This window comes from Lepidochelys kempii, chromosome 9 (genome assembly GCF_965140285.1).
Source record: "Lepidochelys kempii isolate rLepKem1 chromosome 9, rLepKem1.hap1, whole genome shotgun sequence".
In the NCBI taxonomy this organism is placed as follows: Eukaryota; Metazoa; Chordata; order Testudines; family Cheloniidae; genus Lepidochelys; species Lepidochelys kempii.
This window is the reverse complement of record NC_136388.1, coordinates 82420710-82441320: the sequence shown is the minus strand read 5'-3', so window position 1 is coordinate 82441320 and position 20611 is coordinate 82420710. Positions and strand designations below refer to the sequence as shown.

At 40.2% G+C, this 20611-nt stretch overlaps 1 protein-coding gene across 3 annotated transcripts in view; it reads left to right on the top strand.

Moving 5' to 3' along the window:
- ABCB7 (ATP binding cassette subfamily B member 7) overlaps window positions 1–20611 on the top strand; it is a 65132-nt gene that overhangs the window by 9931 nt on the left and 34590 nt on the right. The window contains exons 1-3 of one of the 3 annotated variants that reach the window (XM_073361126.2): window positions 13950–14030; window positions 15238–15486; window positions 16859–16945. In XM_073361126.2, coding sequence (XP_073217227.1) covers window positions 15481–15486; window positions 16859–16945 — 93 coding nt within the window. In that variant the 5' untranslated portion in view covers window positions 13950–14030; window positions 15238–15480. Of the gene's footprint in view, window positions 1–13949; window positions 14031–15237; window positions 15487–16858; window positions 16946–20611 lie in introns of those variants that run through there. The other 2 variants (XM_073361124.1, XM_073361125.1) reach the window with 2 other exon arrangements.

Sequence of the window (20611 nt, the reverse complement as noted above, 5' to 3'; positions counted from 1 at the left end):
ACTTCTGTTGCTGATGGGGTTTTTTTCTTTGTTTGTTTGGTTTTTGCATCTTGACATTTTCCATTTTTATCTCTGTTTCCTGACATTTGTTCGGTAATTCTCTCTCCCTTTTCCCTCACTTATTTATTTATATTTTTTAAAAGAACATTCTATAACTTGCATAGGCATACTGTAGAAGGTGAAATCTAAACATCAAGTCACCTTTAAAGTCCAGACAATTTTTATTCCCTTCCATTAGAATTTTGTGGCAAAGTCCTAAATGAAAATTCAGTTTCATTGAAACAATGAATTGTAACAGGGAAGCATCCTTCCCCTGCTGCTGAAATGCCAGAGTGGTGCAAAAAATGCTTTGCTATATTCTTGTTCAGTGGTGAGCTGGAGCCGGTTCACACGAACCGGTTCGCACGAACCGGTTGTTAAATTTTTGAAGCAGTTTTAGAACCGGTTGTTAACCCGCTTCCCTGCAGGGGGCGCTGAGACTTTGATGAGCTCCGGCCGAGAAGTGATGTCGTTCCTCCTCTGGCCACTGGGGGCGTTGTGCTGCCGGAGCCATGTGGGCTGCTGCCTGACCCTGGGCATGAGTCCTGTTGCTGCTGCTTCCCTGGTCCTGGGGCTCCCGCTGCTGCCTGTTGGGTCCCCGGCTGCTCTGTTGGGCCTGGGCTGCGTCCTGCTGCTCGGGCTGCTACGAGCCACTCTCCCCGTGAGTACCCACAACCAGCCTGTCTCCAGCCACTGCCGCACCCCTCTGCCTGAAGCTAGCCAGCCCCACACCCCCCCGTCTCCAGCCAACCCCTGCCGCACACCCCTGCAGCCCTGCCCGAAGCCAGCCAGCCCCGCACCCCCCTGCCCTGCCTGCAGCCACCCCTTGGCCTGCAGCCAGCCCTGCACCCCCCTGCCCTGCCTCCAGCCAGCCCCCTGCCTCCAGCTAGCCCTGCCCCATGCCCCTGTCTGCAGCTGGCCCCACGTCCACTGGTGCCCTGGAGTTCCCAGGGCAGTAACCCTGCCCACCTGCTTCAATGAGGGAGTCAGGGAGCAACTGGGATCCACACATGTGTACATCCTAGGGTGACCAGACAGCAAGTGTGAAAAATCAGGACGGGGGTGGGGGGTAATAGGAGCCTATATAAGAAAAAGACCCCAAAATCCGGACATCTGGTCACCCTAGCACACCCCCAGGGAGTGGCGGGGACCCACACATGTGAAACGGAGCTCATTTCTAGTTCAGGCCCATCTTTTTAGAAAAGAATTTTAGGTAGGGTTAACATACATCCATTTTTTTCCCCGGACATATCATACTTTTTGGTTCTTAAATCGCCGTCCTGGAGGAATTTTTAAATTTTAAAAGATAATTGTGACAATCATTTACTCACATAGAGGTGCCAGTTATATTACTAATATACAAGTCAGAATTCCTGCTGTCAGCTATGGATATCTTTGGTAATACATTCCAGTAGATGTTGCAAAATAACTTCTGTTGTTGTTGTTGTTTTTTTTTGGGGGGGAGCAGGTTTTCCAAATAAAATTCTTGGTAGTCTGGCTCATAAATGGAAACAACCAAAACTGTAGAAATGGAAAGAAGAATTGTAAAATAAGAGTATTGTAAACACATCTCAAATGTTACTGCATCTAAATGTTAAAATGAATGAACGATCCTTGAAAAACTCTTGAGTAGCTATTATTTCAGTTTGATCATCTTAAACCTATATTTATTGCAGAAGTATGTTATTTGACGAGCTTTTCATTACCATTGGTTCTGATTAAATGCCTGTGACAGACATAATTCTATCACAGACCAGAATAAAGTTCTTATTATTTGCTTAGATCAATAAAATGTCTGGACGGAAATAAATTAAATGACAAAAGACTGTTCAGATGATGATAGGGGTCTTGTTTTTAAACTTGTGCAAGACAAGAAATTCAGAGATAAGGCAGAAACTTGGTCCTTATCCTATCCATTTGTGATGAGGTACTGCAGCACTATTCTAAAACCTGTGCAATATTTATGCATAATGGATTTAAAACAAAAAATGAAATGAGTTCATCAACTTGAAACATTCATTGCTGGTCTATTTTGAATTATCTTGAAGAGTTACATCTTTAGAAGATTTTAACAGGAAGATTTCAGAGAGTGATGCATAAGTGGGAATGTAGTCTTCGGCTGTCTGCTTTCGAATGAAGTAGACATAAATTTTTAGTTAGTGAAATGTGTGATGTGGCATATCATCTTGCAAAAGCCTCCAGATTACCTAGTGATAAACTATCGTCTATGTCAATGGTTCTCAAACTTTTTTACTGGTGACCCCTTTCACATAGAAAGCCTCTGAGTGCGACCCCCCTCCCACAGTTAAAAACACATTTAGATATATTTAACACCATTATAAATGCAGGAGGCAAAGCGGGGTGGAGGCTGACAGCTTGTATTCCTCCTTCCCCCCCCCCATGTAATAACCTCATGACCCACTGTTTGAGAACCCCTGGATATATTGCATAGAGTAATCCCATCAGACTTTCATTTCTGTCTTACCTTACAGTTTCTAAGCAGTACACAACTGTTCAAAAAAACCAAAACTATTATTATTCTGACCCTTGTATTGTTGAGTGAGATTGAGTTTAGGCTATTGGTTTGACACTTGGAGAGCTAGTAAAGGAAGGAATAATTAATCTAAAGCACTATTTGTTTATTCTTCCAACTATTTATTATTATTAATAATAATTTGTTAGTGTAATGACAAGGATCTGTACTTATGGACCAGGACCCCATGGTCTAGGTGCTGTGGAAACACAGAACAAAAGATGGGCCCTCACCCAAAGAGTTTATAATCTATGTATCAGAGAAGAGATGGCCACAGACAGATGGGGGAGTGTAAAGAAGCAATGAGACAATGTTGGTGAGCACCACAGGCAGTGGTCTCAGTACATTAACTGTTGTCAAGTTTTTGTAGAACTCACAGAAAAAGTGAGTTTTAAGGAGGGATTTGAAGTGGCTTTCAGGATGTTTACAGGGAACTCCTCCCAAGCATGAGGGGCAGCATAGGAGATTAGCATAAAGGTGCTTGTTCTAAAATACTGTACAACCAGTGAGCAACGGAGGCTGGCATCAGGCAGGAGTCAGACTCTTTATACTGAATGAGAGGCGATAGGTAAGGTGGGTGTAGGCCTTGAAGAACCTTGAAAATAAAGACATTAATGCATGTTTTAACAACTTTAGCAAGAGCTGTCACTTCCTCACTCACATTACTTTTAAAAACTACGCTAGTCAGCAAACATTAGTTTCCTTTGAGCTTGTTGTGTGCAACAGAAGGCAATAATGGCTGAAATGAAACTTCATTGACAGAACACCTAATCTCAGATAGAAGTGGGGACAAAATAAATGAAAAGTCCAAACAGAATGGTGGTTCTCTTTCTTATTTTATGGGGGAAATGACTATAAAAAAATAGAAAAAGGCTAGGGTTAAATATGTGGGAAAAAGACCAGTCTAAAAATAATAAAGCAAGGTTTAAACATTAATAACTTATCATTAGTTCCACATTATTAAAATGTTTGCCCATCACCACCCTCATTATTTTGCATTCATATTGTATTCCATTTCCCTCAACTTGAATTTTTCTTTTTCTTTAGTTGTAAGTTCTTTAGGGTGGAGCAGTATTTGTATGTATGTTGTGCATTGTCTAGCCCAACGGGGATCTATTTTAATTGAGACATTTGGGTGATATGCCAATACAAATAATAGCAGTTCTTGTCTCCACTCTATCACCTACCTAGTTCAGTAGTTTTTCAGAAGCTTGTTGCTTCAAAACAGAGTGCAAAGAGATGTTAACTTTTGCATCCTGGAGAGAGGAATGGATTCTAGTGGAAAAACAGACATAGTAAATAATTTTCTTAAGTCTCTTCTATGCACAGTATAGTGTGGAACTGTGTCTAGACTCCAAACCTTAACATTGAGATTAATTTTATGTTTCCACAAATATAACTTCTCTATCTCACCCTTCCAGTGTGATTGGAATACACATGAAGTGCTTCCTGTCAGAGCTCCTGTTTGACTTATGACGTCTGCTGGATATGCATCCAGTGAAGTGAGCTGTAGCTCACGAAAGCTTATGCTCAAATAAATTGGTTAGTCTCTAAGGTGCCACTAGTACTCCTTTTCATTCTGCGAATACAGACTAACACAGCTGCTACTCTGAAACCTGGATATTACTAAAGACCAAAGAGTTGGATGTGGCTTACGTAGTGATCTTGAAAAGTGACCCAAGTAAATGGAAATGGAGTCTTTAGGGAGTTTAGGACCATTCCCAAAGCAGTTTACCTGCATCTGAAACAGAGCCTATAATAAAAGATTATTCAGTCTAGAACAAATATAAAGGGGATAAAGAAGAATAGATTAGAAAGAGCAGCAGTCCTGCAAATAAGGCAAATTGTTATATGATTAATCTGGATGAGTCAAGTAGTATGCTTAGGGGTTCCCTTCAAAGCCCACATTGTCAACAGTAAAAAGTAAAACTATGGACATTACTGGAAAGTAGAACCGTAAAAAGCAGAAATAGGCTAACTTCAATTTTCCTCAATTTTTCTTCTTATCTTGCCGTTCAGGTACAATGTGTAATATGTGATCAGATCTGCATTTTTTTATTCATACAAGAGTGTGTTTTTTTAACTTGCTTTCTATAGCTCTTGGTTTCTAATAAGCAGTCACAACAAAGATTCATGACTGAAGGTGCTATTTCAATTAAATTTATTTGTTTGTTTTTGTCACTTGTTCTAAGACCTCATCTAGACTACAAAGTTTACTGGTAAAACTTGTCTTCTGTTGGCACAGCTTTGCATGTGTCCACACCCAATTTTAAGACCTACTGACAAAACTGACCTGCTGATGAAGCTAATTGCCCATGTCAGGTTGCTCAAAATCAGTCTTTCTTCTCTCCCTCGCTTCCCCACCCCCATGCCATTTCCCCCATGGCCTTTTAAATTTATATAAAACACAACATGCAGCAGTAACAAGAATATTTGGCTCTCTGAGATCCAGCCTATTCATAAAACATCTCCACTGATCCTTTAATCTGCCAAACGCATGCTCCACTGTGATCTTGCATATACTTAGCAACAAGGAAAGATTTAATTATCACCTATCTAGGTGCCAGGTGTATTATTTCATGAGTCAGGGAAGCAAAAGCTGGGCTAGCATCTAAGAAACACAGTTTGCATTTTAGCCCCACCAATGTGAATATGTTAGTGTGTGCTTGCATCTTTTCAAAAAGACCTGTATTCCTAAAGATGCAAGTATCATGCACCTTCCCTGACCACCCAGCATTAGAGTCATTGAAACATGACTGGTGACCCACCCACACTTGCATAACCATGGGAAAAATATTCCTTTCTCTTTATGTACTGAGGCAAGGTTTTTGTGGTAGGGCAGAATTGCCTGCATGTTGCCCAGGATCAGTCCTGTGCAGCAGGACACACTTAATGAACTTGGATTATCACTTGAGGATGGTTTAATGGACTGTGAAGTGATTTTGATGGTCTCAGGCCATTTCTCAATAGACACGTTTCACCAAAGAAACCAAATGGTGGCTGTTGAAGTTGTGGTGGAAATCTGTGAGGGAGTTAGGTCATCTGTCCAGAGAATGAAAGTGTCATCAGTGTATAACATAGGTTTTGTGGTGCATTTTCCCAGAAATTCTTCCTTGAGGTGTCCCATAAAGAGGTTGGCATATTGAGGAATCATCCCAGTACCGGTGACTGGTCCCGTTGTTTGGACAAACTGTGTTGTTGTTGTTGTGGGTGAGAATGAAATGGATTAGTTTGGCAACATCTTTGAGGTGCATATCTGAAAGGGACATATATGGTGGGAAGGAATGTATTCTGCGGGAAATTGTTAATATTGTGGAGTTTCTGGAGGAAGTCGGTTGTGTCCTGGAGGAAACTGGCCCTTTGCGTGGTTAGTGGTTTGAGATGGTTTGTGAGTCTTGATATTCCTCAGTAATGTGTGTTAACTCCTTATGCTTAACAACCTATTCCACCTGTTGTTTAGCTGTGAAACTCTGGTTACATTTTCTAGACCTGAAGAAAAGCTCTGTGAAGCTCAAAAGCTTGTCTCTTTCACCAACAAAAATTGGTCCAATAAAAGATATTACCTCACCCACCTTGTCTCTCTTAAATATACAGCATTACAGTGTAAGCCTTCTCTAAAAACTACAAATGAAACAAAGAGACATGCAGCTACATTTTTCAGAACTGGTCTCAGATTTTCGGTGTCCAGCTTGAGAAGTCTCTTTCAGAGGTCCCAACAAGCTGCAGCTCTCGTTTAAGTCAATATGAACAGCAAAATAAGGAAAATTTGTCATCTTTCTGTTGTAATGTAAACTGCTTAGCTGAAGATATTTTGGTAAAATGCATATAGCATTCATTTTTAAAAGGTTATTTTTGATGGCCCATTCTACAATGGTGAACCAACTTTTGCCATTTTAAAGAATCAGTCAATTTAAAAACAATCTCATGAGTTTCCTAATATAGAAACCCATGTATTTTTAAGCCATTAGTGGGTTCTGGTGTTCTTTCCCAACATCTGCGCACATCTTTTTGGAAGAGCCTTTCCAAAAGGGGTCACACTGATAAATACACAGGGGAGGTAGCTAGTTAATTCTTGTAATTATTGCTAAATAATACAGTTTAATCAAATGAGGAAGTGAAGTTATTCTCACACAAAATGACTAATTTTAACCAATGTTCTCTTCAGCTTTATTTTTCTGCATACAGAGTGACTGCCTAACTAAGCTTAATATACTGAAAAGCCCAGTTTGATCAGTTGACCGCTCCCCATTCCCGTACTTTCTCTTTCCACATTCATTGTCATGCACTGTCTTCCATTTCCACTCTCTTCATTCCCTCTAATCTAAATTCAATCCAACTATTATCATTCACTCTTCTTTTCTCAGTGCCTTTGACCTTGAACAAATGCTTCTTGGTAATCTTGATTGTTCTTTGCAGTCATTGCTCTGATGTGTTAAGATATTTATAACATTTAACAGTCATGACACTGTAGGAATAGATAGGTTTAGTATTGATTGTACTTGAAAACTATGTTTCATCATTGAAACTGTATAGAATTGTAACCAAAAATGGCACTAAAAGTATATTAATATTTTAAAGTCAAATACTCAGAAGTTAGGAAATGCCAGCATTAAGGTTGCCTGTGCAATCTGTGAAGTAAAAAACAAGCAGAAATATTCAGAAACAAAGGGCCACCTTTGTACATCATACAGGACCATAAAAAGGCACAAAAACATTTTTTCTTTGTGAAATACTTCTGTTGATAGAAAAGCATGTTAGACTGAAAGCACTGGAGACTGAATTCTGCTATCCAGGGAGCAGGTACAGCTCGGAAAGCAGCAATACAAACTTATGTCCCACGTCCGTAGGCTGCCTCACCATTGTCTGTTCCTGACTGCTGGGCGGTCTGCCCATGCTAGTTTAATCTTTGGCCTCCATGCTAATACTGGATTTTTCAGAGAGAAGCATGAGAGGAAGGATTGGGACTAAAGAGAACTAGGATTCCCAGCTCCCTCACATATTTTTCTGTATGACCGAAGACAAATCCTATGTGTTTCCATTCCTTTATCTGTACATTGGGATCCTTCCCTAATTGCAGAGGTGTTGTGTGGCTTATTTAACTAATGTTTAATTGAAAGGTGCTATGTAAGTTTTAAGTATTATCATTATAAGAGGGCAGTTTTTCGTTATAATGATACACTGCCGTCTTATAATGATACACTGCTGTCGTATAAGAGGGCAGTTTTTCCCAATCTACAGAGAGTGAGCAGAAGAGCAGGGCTGGGAGGCAAAAGAAAGCGGTTTCAGAGTAGCAGCCGTGTTAGTCTGTATTCGCAAAAAGAAAAGGAGTACTTGTGGCACCTTAGAGACTAACCAGTTTATTTGAGCATAAGCTTTCGTGAGCTACAGCTCACTTCATCGGATGCATTCAGTGGAAAATACAGTGGGGAGATTTATATACACAAAGAACATGAAACAATGGGTGTTATCATACACACTGTAAGGAGAGTGATCACTTAAGATGAGCTAATACCAGTAGAAGAGCGGCGGCGGGGGGGGGGGGGGGGAGAAAACCTTCGTAGTGATAATCAAGGTGGGCCATTTCCAGCTGTTGACAAGAAGGACCCTAGAGCCACCTCTTTTGCCCCTGCATGTATGTTCCTGCAGCTGTAGATAAAGCAACAGGTGGCTTGTTTAAAACAAACAAAAATGTTTTCTTCCTGCTTCTTTGGCAGCCTCTAATACATCTGGCCATGGGTCATTTTACACATAGGGGCTGCCTCTTCAACAGTCCAAACTGAAGGAAGGTTGGATCTGTCCTGGGACAGGACAGCAGGCCTCACATTAGTTATTTCAACAAAAATAGATTAGAAACTCCTGTATTAAGGAAATGTAATCTAGGCGAGCTGCAATAAAAGCTTATAAATAAAAACTTCTTTAAATATACTTCACAATCGAGTTTGTAAAATTTGTGTAATAGAAAGAAAATCATTAGTTTAAAAACTATTGTAAAGAAAATAGAATAATTTAAACCAGTAAGTCTAAAGTAGTCTAAGTAAAACTTTTATTTTCCAATATCTCATTCAAAGTTTATAATCTTGCTTGGATTATAAATGTTTTGGAATAGGAACGAGATTTATTTGTCCATAAAGTACCATGCACATTTACTGCGCTGTATACACAATCTAGCTCTTTCTCAGTATGGTGGCTGTGAATTCTTTTTTCCCCCATAGGTTATTATAGCTCCACAACCCTCTACTCCCATGAACACACACTGAGCAAAAATATTGTGGATTTAATATTTAGTGTTCATATGCTTGATCACTCCAAATGTTAATTTACATGCTTCTTGCAGACCTAAACAGGAGTTTATAGCATTGCTTTTGAGAGGTTCCAGTCTTAAGTATTTGAGAGAACCCACAGTGGGCAATTTTCAGAGTAGCAGCCGTGTTAGTCTGTATCCGCAAAAAGAACAGGAGTACTAGTGGCACCTTAGAGACTAACCAATTGATTTGAGCATAAGCTTTCGTGGGCTACAGCTCACTTCATCAGACGGAGCCAAACACCTACAAGATCTCTATCAAGCATTCTTAAAACTTCAATACCCACCTGCTGAAGTGAAAAAACAGATTGACAAAGCCAGAAGAATACCCAGAAGTCACCTATTACAGGACAGGCCTAACAAAGAAAATAACAGAACGCTACTAGCTGTCACCTTCAGCCCCCAACTAAATCCTCTGCAGCGTATCATCAAAGATCTACAACCTATCCTGAAAAATGATCCCTCACTCTCACAGATCTTGGGAGACAGATCAGTCCTCGCTTACAGACAGCCCCCCTGAAGCAAATACTCTCCAGCAACCACACGCCACGCAACAAAAACAGTAACCCAGGAACCTATCCTTGCAACAAAGCCCGATGCCAACTCTGTCCACATATTTATTCAAGTGACACCATCATAGGACCTAATCACATTAGCCACACCATCAGGAGCTTGTTCACCTGCACATCTACCAATGTGACATATGCCATCATGTGCCAGCAATGCTCCTCTGCCATGTACATTGGCCGTCTCTACGCAAAAGAATAAATGGACACAAATCTGACATCAGGAATCATAACCTTCAAAAACCAGTAGGAGAACACTTCAGCCTCTCTGGCCACTCAGTAACAGACTTAAAGGTGGCAATTTTGCAACAGAAAAGCTTCAAAAACAGACTCCAACGAGAAACTGCTGAGCTTGAATTAATATGCAAACTAGATACCATTAACTTGGGTTTGAATAGAGACTGTGCGTGGCTGGGTCATTACACATATTGAATCTGTTTCCCCATGTTAAGTATCCTCACACCTTCTTGTCAACTGTGTAAATGGGCCTTCTTGATTATCACTACAAAACTTTTTTTTTCCTGCTGATAATAGCTTATCTTAATTAATTAGCCTCTTACAGTTGGTATGGCTACTTCCACCTTTTCATGTTCTCTGCATGTATATATCTATATCTTCTTACTATATGTTCCATTCTGTGCATCTGATGAAGTGGGCTGTAGCCCACAAAAACTTATGCTCTAATAAATTTGTTAGTCTCTAAGGTGCCACGCGTACTCCTGTTCTTTTTACAGTGGGCAATTGTTCCTCAGCCCCAAGGGTAGCTTGGAGCCTCCTGCCATGTGACTGGGGCTAGGAGTCGGTTCCTGTGGCCAGTGCCTGCCACTGCGCACCCAGAGCCCAGGACTGGAGCCAGGACCTAGTGCCTGCTGCCATGAAGCTGGAACCAGGGTCCAGAGGCTGAAGCCTCACAGCTGGAGGCCAGGGCTGCGTGGCCAGAGGCATGGGGGGTGTCAATACCTGCTGCCCTGCGGTCAGAGCCCCAGGCCGCATGGCCAGGTTCCTGAAGTCCTGCTGCTGGAGCCTGCCACCCAAACCCCTCCCCCCCCAAGGTGGGTCAAGAACTCACTTTGCTCCTGCAGCATTGTGCCCCACCTCTTTCCAGAGGCAGTGGCAGGGTGGTGCATCCAGGAGCAACAAGGAGGGAGGGGAAGGGGCCAGTGCTTTGCTCACCCCCTCTCTCCCCCCCCGCCCATCACCAGGAGAGTGTCATGGACGCACGAAAAGCCCCTGGTGGCCACCTTTGAGAAACATTGGTTTAATCCAAACGAGGGTAGTGTTAACAGATTTGGGGAAGCAGTCATGAGTGCTGTCCTAATTTAATCACTGCACCTGAATTAGGGAGTTCAGCTGCCATTTGTAGCATAAGTATGCAAATGAGGGGTGGTGTTAAATCCTGGTCTGCTGCTGGATACCCAGGTAGTGGCTGTTTCCACAAATGATTTTTTTTTTTTTAATGTAGGCATCTGTACTCTTATTCCAGCTTCTGCCACAGTTAGATTAGATTGCTGTAATGCTCTCTACATGTGGCTATGCACAGAGACCACTTGGAAACTGAAGCTAGTGCAGAATGCCATCCATGACCTGTTTGAGGCAGAGAGCATACCACATCAGTGCAATAGGGTCTGCTCTTTCTTCTGTGGACCACCTGGTGGAATTCAAGATGTTGGAATCAATTTATAAAGCCCTAAATGGTTTGACACCTCGTTACCATTGAAATTGCTTCTGTTCCCATGCCATGCTTCCTCAGTTGGTCTGTGGAAGTGCTTGAGTTCTTGTCGATATAAACAGAAGGGAGCTACTTGGAGGGAGTTCTCTGTGAAGGATGGCTGTCTCTGTAAAGAGTTTATTATGAAGCTAAAGGATTATCAAATGTCTGCCAAGATTTGAGGGTTTTTCTCCTGCAGCTGTAGCAGTAACACATTTCAGTTGCACAGCAAAAACACATCTACGGTGATAAGGTCCATCTTCGTTGGCAAGACCAAACAGTTGCTTAATCATATGAGGACATTACAGTGTTGCAACTGAGATCGGACCTTCCAAAGGCTTTGTTTTCAGTGGGATCAGAATTATGCTATCTATGACCATGATTAAACAAAGTTGTTGGTAACAAATTTCTAGTGCTGTTACCATGACCACCATGGACAGGATTTTTTTTTGTTTGGTTTTTTGGATCAGAGCATGGATTTCAAACACAGTTGTATAGGCAACCAAAAGTTTGAGTATTTGACATGATTTGGCTTGTTATATGCTTATTTAAAGAGACTGTGTCAACTTGCAATCTTGTTAGTTTAAAACGAGAGTTAAAACTAGTTACAGATACTATTACTGCCTTGAGGGCTACTGCTGCTCCCCTCCCCGCCAACTTCTGTGATCTTACTTCCTATTTGAAACATAAAATGAAAAATGTGATGTGAATGTTGATGTTAGTGGCAGTTGCGAGGGAGGGGCTCAGCACTTCTGAAAATGAGACCACTTATTTAGGAGTTTAACTTTAGGCACTCATTTTTGAGAATGTTGACCTGTATGACTGGGTGCTTAGGATTTCCAGTACCACATTAGACCACTGGCACATCAGATTTGTTAGCTTGTCTCTGCAAATGATGTGCACACAACTGTGTACTGCTTTATAAAGGTTGGCTGGAGGGTGTGGTGGATACTGCAGGGAACTCCTTGAAAAATTGACTGTTAAGACTGAAAGCTGTTCTGGGCAGGAATGTAGGCTTCTAAGTCACTGAAGCACTTTTGCAAAGCTTACCCTAAGTCATTTTACCTTAAGTTCTATAGAAAGTCATTAGGACTTGCATGTTTTTGAAAATTTTACCCTTTTACCCTTTATCTTACTTATTATTATTTTATATGGAGAGTGCCTTGCCCACCCATCATGCTAAGCAATAGTTGGAAAATTGTTTGCAAAAACTGTTATGCTTAAAGACCGGCATGTCTTCGTCATTTGGTCAAGACTCTGATGGTAGAAATATGGATGTCATGCCGACACCTTTCATAAGCACTACAGCGTAAATCTGAGACAAACTCCCTGGTATCAACGTTCCAGTAAACCTTTAGGATGCAAACAGGATCTTCTCATAGAGATTTAAAGAAAACCGTGTTTTACTTTTCTCTGCTGAGGTGTGGTGCTGGAATGGATGACATTGGCTTATATGAATTGGCTAACTAGAAAGCCATTTGCTACATTAAGTGCCATAAGTGCGTGATGCATCTTTAAAAGTAATAGAATGTTTAATCCCCAAAATACTTCATCCCATTCTATATGCAGGATATAATACAATAAGATGTGTTAAAATGGGCAAGTATTATATGGTGAAGAAGTTAATTTCACTTGGTTGTATTTCATCAGCAATTTGTAATGTACTGTGTGACTTAGGACAAGTGCAAAAAGAAGGTTTAAGGCGATGTGTAGAAAATATATACAAGGCCATGCTGCTATTTGTTAAGGTTAAAAAATGTTTTTCTTAAGAGTTCATTTTCTTGACGTTTGTTCTTTGCCTTGAGCCAATGAGCCAATGCCCTTTTGCTATTCTGCGGTAAGTACAGCATTGATTTATATTGTGCACGCCGTGCAGCTACTATCGCAACAGGTTTGTGGTGGAAGACTAGCCACGTGCTTTAGGAGTATCAGGACTGATTTCAGAAACAACCATTGGGGGTAGAAAACGTGCTTCCTGGCTGAAATATACCAGTTACGTTATGGAAGCACGCTGGGTGCCCCCTGTCTGCTGTTGCTTGAGAGGACACATAGCTCACCATCCTTATTGAAAGGAAGAGTGTAATGAAAACGGCCATCCAGGTTTAAGGCTGTTAGTTACCGTTTCAGTAGCATCCAAAGGGTTGTAGGAACTTCAGAAGGGTAGACAGACAAGATCTGTGTCCTACAGTATTTAGAATACAGTGTTCCAGTTTCTGTAACAGCATCTGCTAGTAACCTATGTTATGTCCATGCAGAGTCCTGTATTTATGAATATGGTGTTTTTTTATATCCTTTCTGAAAAAACTTGCAACCCAGTCAAGTTCAGATTCATAGCAGTGGCAGCAGTTCCCAGGCAGAGTTGTAGCCTTTTGGTCGAATGTACAAGCGTAGTATTTGAGGTAAGAGGGAATGAAAACAGGGAGGGCAACAAGGATAAGAATAAAACAGAACAAAAGGGGATATTTGAAAAGAATGCAAAGGCCCTCTGAGGACAAAACAGAATGAGAAGAGAAGAAGGACTTAAGGGCTTTCAAGGAACAAAGGATAGGAAGCCTAGCAAGAGCGTGGGTGGAGATGGGGGGAAAGGTTTGTTGTTTTGCATTTTTAATAGTTGGAAGCAATTTATTTTGCACCTGCTCCCCACCAGTTGTTGGCGTCTTATTTTTTCTTTGATCACTTGTCAACCACTCCCTTTGTTTAGTTCCCATATTATGCATGTTTACACCAACTAGGTGAAATATTCTCTGAACATGAAGTATACACTGTTAATTACTCAATCCTCTTTTTTCTTCTTCTTTCCTGCAGATTCCACAGAGATTCAGACAAGCTACATGGCAGAGTTTGGGGAGTGGTTATTCAAGACAATTATTAGATGCTGCAAAGGTAGGATTAAGCAGTCTTAACTCCTTCTACTCTCTCGGGGGGAAAAATTCTATCCCTTGAAGCATCTTCCAATTTATGCTGCGTATTTTACATCCTTTATATAATTTTCCCTTTTTATGATTTCTAAATACTACTAGATAATTGGCAAGTTATGGGAGTGACAGAGATGGAATTGTGAGTCAGGGACTCCTGAATTCTAATATATTAGATGATGCTACCTCCCATATACATTATATATGAGATTTCATAATATTGCCTGGTAGCGTCCTCTAATATTTAGGTTGCCTAACTTTTTCCATTGTAAAAGATTCTTGCTTCTATCTATCTAATCTATCTATTTAGAAGCTCTTCCTCTCTTGTTTTCAGCAGGCCTTCAAAGTTAAGGAGAAATCACTTGGTTAGCAAAGTGACTTGTTTGTCCTATGGAATTCCATTCAGTTTAGCTGAATTATTAACTGTTAAATCAACATTTCCTGTTTCCCACTTATATTCATCAGGAAAATTTTGGTAGTATGTTAAAATAACTGAACACGATTTAAAAAAAAAAAAAAAAAACAGGTTCACACTATCACTGCAGCACAGAACACACTATACTAGCAATGTCTGGAAGCAGCAAGGGACTGGACCAGGCTGGGCTGCCTCAACCTGCACTCCTCAGACCTGGCATGTGGCCCCTGCTTCCTATCCCCCTTTTTGGGAGCATCATATGGGCCATGTAACTGAAGTGGTAGAACAGAGGTTCTCAAAATGGGGGTCGGGTTAGGTTATTACAGGGGGGCGAGGGGAAGTCGCGAGCTGTCAGCCTCCACCCCAAACACCACTTTGCCTCCAGAATTTATAATGTGTTAAGTGTTTTTGATTTATAAGGGGTGTCGCACTCAGAGGCTTGTTATGTGAAAGGGGTCACCAGTACAAAAGTTTGAGAACCGCTGTGGTAGAAGTCTGTGCTGCCATGCTGCAGTCTCAGGATTCTTGATGATGCATGATGGGGAGATTATTACAGTGGTATGTAACATTGTTTTTATCTTTTTTTAAACATCTAGGAAATGTATTAAAAGACCATTATTTAGGTTGCAAATCCACTCACTCATAGGTTAGGAAATACCACTTGGAGTTGCCCATGCAATCATAATTATGCCCCCTTGTACATATGGATTACAATATAGTTTTTAATTACATGATCATATACTGTTTTTTTTCCACACAGGAACCCTGCTCATTCAGTGCAGAGATTGGACACACAAAGGGACAGAATTAAGATTTCATGGACAACTTTAAATTTAGCATTTAGTCGCTTTCAGGTGCTTGATAAGATTGCAAAATTAACTGTGTTTTACTGTAGATTTTTTTTTTTTTTAATAAGCAAGGTCTATTAGAGTAGAATTCAGGAGTTACTGATCTCCAGTTCCGTCTCTCTTCTTCCCTCCCTCCTCCCTCCCTCCCTGGCCTTATGCAGGTAATTGAACCTCTCTACTCAGTTTTCCTGTCTTCAAAGTGGGGATAGTAGTAATATCCTACCTCAAAGAAGTGGTGTAGATTAATGCTTTGCACAGTACTTGGAAGCATTTGTAAAGCTCTAAGTGTCATTATTATGATACTTGCCAAATTGATCATAGCATTCTAGTCTAATGCAGTGGTTTTAAGCACTTTATTGAAAGTGCAGTTGTGCTTGAACAGCGACTTTGTAAAAATGCATTTTCTTACCCATCAAGGGAAAGTATGTATAGCTAAAAAATAAATGAGATGATATTTGGATGACTTAATCGGACACAAGTAAATTGAAATTCATGTATTTAATTTATGATGTAATTAAACATTGAGACTTATAACCTGTTTATAATTAAGGCTATGATTTAATCACGGGTATTTTTAGTAAAAGTCATGGACAGGTAATAGGCAATAAACAAAAATGCACGGCCCGTGACCTGTCCATGACATACTAAAAATACCTGTTTAAATGTGGAGGGCACTTGATGTGTGGGGGGCTGATGCTCGAGGGTGTGGGGGGCGGTACCTGGGGCCAGCAGCTCCAGCTGCCAGGGGCCACAGACCGTGGCCACTTCAGCTGGGTGGGGTGGAGACCGCTGTCCGGACCATGGCCACTAGGAGCTGCAGGCAGCTGTGCCTGCAAACAGTCAGTGTAAACAAACTGTCTCGTGGCCCGCCAGCAGATTACCCTGACAGGCTGCATGCAGGCCGCAAGTTGCCCACCACTGGGTTAAAGAGTCTACTTAGTTTGGTCTACGCCTGCCTTTTATTAATTTAGCTTATCTTGAATCAGTTGCTTACTGAACTAAATTGATATTTCAGTGTACGCCTGACTTACAAATGTGTCCACATAGGTTTTTGCATTGGTTTAGTTAAACCTTCCTTTTTTAAAGTAGACCTTAGTTAAACCTGGCAAGCTTTATATGTATACAAGATCTTGGCAAGGTCGACAGGAAATAAAAGCATTAAAAACATACCTTTGTCTCTAAGATCAGCAGGTAGCATGCTCCATGTGCACAGGAAGCAGGTCTGTTGAAAAAGAAGGTGCCATTTTTACATAGTCATTTTTCAGAGTAGATGTGTACTTGAAGGATTTAGAGATCTTTCTGTAACTCTTAGAGACAGTTTCTGCTCTAAGGTATTTTGACACATAACTGTTACTCCGCAAAGTACTGTTCTTGAGGCATAACCTCCATTCCTCTGGGTGATGGCCCTGAGCTACTAGATCTTCAGCGCTATTCTGATTGTCACTTTAATTCAGAATTTAAGTTTTGTTCATTGGTTTTTTAAGTCCATGATTCTTGTAGTCTCTGTAAATGGATATTTATTTTTTTACACAGAATCTCCAGAGGAGGCCACTGATAGATAAGAGAACATGTTGGCATGGTCATGCAGGTGGAGGACTCCACACTGATCCAAAGCAAGGGGTAAAAGCTTGATTAGACAATATTACTCAAACTCTGTTCAAGATGTTGTATCAATCATGTTCAGCGTTTTCAAACATTTAACAATGGAAAACAGCAAATGTTTCACACAGATGGCTGCTTAGTTTAGTTTTTAGACTGTTGTCTAATAAATACAGTTAGTTTTGAACCTTGGATTAGTAGATTTTAAATTACCCAACACTGGTAATAATTTTATCTGTTTATTTTCCCACAAATTCTCTGGCTTTCTATAAATAAATAGTCACCAAAGTGTCACAGATGTTGACTTGAAATTAGCTTCCGGTATTTTAGACTTTTCATGACAGATATGTTCCATTATACTTTAATATGTTCTCTTATTCCTGCTTGTCAGTGGCATTTCTCGGACTTGACATTTGGTGTAGAAGGAATTTGCTTGTCAGTACAAGTCAGTGCATCACTCACTCTGCCTGCACTCACTGCAGCAATAGAAAATAAAAAAACTTGTTAGTTGAAAAGTCATTATCCCTTTAATTAAATGTTTCACAGGCAACCTTAATTCTGACACTTTCTAATTTTTCCCATTGCAACTTGAATATTCATTTAACATTGGTTCTTTGTGTATAATTTCTGTTTATTTCAGTTTGCTTTTTGAGTCAGATTGCTTCTTCCTCTATGCTGCCAGGGTACAGAGGGGATGAGAGTAGTCATTGACAGAAGAGACAGCTCCCTGCTCTTAGTTCCAGAGCCTGGCCCCACCCCATCCTGGAGCAGCCATTATAGGGAAAGTCTGTCTTCACTCCTTTAGCCCTGGGCTAGAGCAGCCTCAGTTACTGTGAGAGCATGGCTCATGCCCAGTCTGATCAGCACGAGAGGTTGTGAGAGGCTCAGGAATACTTAGCCAGGATGGACTCCTAAGAAATTGTAACTGTTAAAGTCTAAGAAGTCTCTACAGAGCATGTGCAAACTGTGATTTGATTTTATTTTATTTTTAGAGATTTATAGCTTCACCAAATTTGGGCAGATTTTTCCAGGGACAAGCAAAAGGCACATCACACAGGCATTCCAGCCACCAGTTCCAACTCCAAAGCATGGGGATACTAGAGTTGTTTTTAAAAAAAAAAAAAAAAAAAAGGTACTTTTAACATGGCCAAAACAATATATTTTTCCCAAGCTTCATTCTTAGAAACTGCTGAAGAGCTTTGACTGAAATTTACCCCAAAATTCAGCTAGAGGCAGACACCAGTATGTATAATTTCAGCCCAAATGGTTAACGTTCAGTAAAATTGAAGGAACTGAAAACAGAGTCTCATAATGGGAAGTGTCAGGCAACCTGAACAGGTGGCACTATCAGCCCCTTCCTATAATAATAAGCATGTTGACATATCTGGTGTATATGTTTTCCCTTTGCTGGGCATCCTATGAGATTATGTACCAAAACATGTTATGCTATTAGCACTCCTTAATGGCCTAGTGATTGAAGTCTACACTATCAAGGAGACATAGCAGAGACTGGAAGACCATGGGAGACAATAGCAAGTTCTCCTCCCAAAAAGATGGCATGGGCAATACTCAAAGAAAGCCCTTTGGCATCAATGATATACACAATCCCTTTTTTCCTTTACAGGTCACCTTTAACAGACTTAATTTTTAAAAAAATATTCCTAACCTTGTGACTTGTATATCTTCTGCATTCAGATTCATGTTTCTATACATATATAATTATATCTACGTTCATTTTATGTTGAACTTTGGTGTAATGCATATTCGGTGCATCCTTTGATAATTTTTGTTTTCTTGATCCTTTGCAAGGCCACTGCAAATCACTTGCTGCCTTCTCACTCTATTCTGAATAGACTGTTTTGGTTTTGTAACCATTCAAAGCCCTCAAGGAGCCAAATTGAATTCCTTGTTTGCAGCCTTTATATTTCCTTCTCATTTTTTCTCTCTAATAGCTTTCCTGTACAAAGTCTGACTAGCCGATAGCAACATATAATTAGAACCACTCCAGTCACTCTAGTAGGTTTCCTATTAACATGGCACCAGTTTGTTCCTTCCAACCCATTAATGGTGCTAAAAAAAAAAAAATCTTTTCAGATTGAAATACAAGACTGTTTATGCATATCCTTCGCTACAAAGCGTAGGATTCATGCATGTGCTGCTGCAAATATCTCCTCTCTTCTGTGTAGCAAGGGATAAGCAGAAATATGTTGTTTTGCATCCTCCACTGATTCATGAATTGTCAATATATCCACTTGTTAAAGGCTGTGTAGAGGGTACTTATATTGCTCAGGTACTGTATGTACTGTCAGCAGTTGTCAATGTATCTTACTAACTTTTCTATTCTGATTGCCATTGAAGCTGAGACTCAAAACATAAAGAGAGCTGGGTTTTTCTGTTAAATTATAGGCTTAAGTTTGATATTGGTTTCTCCAGGTTGCTTCAGCAGTCGTTTCTCTTAACAAAAAAACCTTTTCCCTCTGATTCAAACTTGGCTTTCACAGTGAATTTTAAATCTTATGTATGTCTTTCCCATGCAATTGATGTAAGGGGGAATACGTAAGGTATGCTGCAGTGTGGGAAATACAGAATTATATTGTAAAATCCATCTATTTTCATGGCTGTTCTGTTTAATAAAAATTCATCCAGAAAAGGGCAAATAAACTTTTCCCAACAAATGTAGCCTGAAATGGAAAGATTAACCCACACAGAGGTGATAGGTAATTTAGTTTACTTGCTAGGCTGGCTTCACTTCAGCTTTAGATAACCTTTCTGTCTTTCAAGATTAACCCTGGGTGTCCAGCACTGACAGAGGATGAGTTGTTGGTTGTCAGTGTAGTACTGTATGTTACATTAGAGTCTGAACTGAGGCACACATTTTTATATGATTTTTGTTCAGCAGGTAGACGTCTTTGGAATTCAAGAAAAAAGGTTTCTGCTTTATCCACTAAACTATCTCACTATAAAAACGTCTTGGCTATATTCAGAAAGATGTGTGCTGTCATCTGAATGTTGGATTTGTCCTTGGCTTAAAAAGGAGCTTCAGGGTCGGAGGGGGAGGATATAAAATAAAAGATCAGCAAAAACTTTACAGTACTGTTTAAACTAAACTGTAGTCATGTATAGCTAAATGACCTCATAATGCATGATTACCCAACTGCAGAGACCACTCTTAAATGAAGTGGTGACGTTTTACACACAATTAACCCAACTAGAACAGTTTTGGGATTTTGTTTGGTTGGTTTTTTGCTCTTAGCCATAACTTTAATGTGTACCGATTGAAAGAATCCCAGTGTACACTGTAGAATATCCTAAAAGAAAATAAACACTTTTTTAGGTAGGCAGAGCAAGAGTCCTTGTCACTATTCTGTAAAGAGGGATAAGTGACATGAAGCTTGTTAAATGATTAAATACTTGAAACATTTCAGTTTATGGTAATGCACCTAAATTACATTTGCTTACCATTATTTTAGTTTAAAATATGAATGTTTAAAAATTTTGAACACCTAGCACAAATACTTAATTTCAGATGCATTTGAGTTCCTGTATGCTCAGAAACTGAATCTTAGAAACTTGCATTTATTTTTTTGTATCTAATGATGCACTTAACTTACATGTTTTCTGTAATCCATGCAGACCTTTCTCTTGCCTTGATCCCTTTTGTCTCACTACACTCCTGATTTTGTTTTC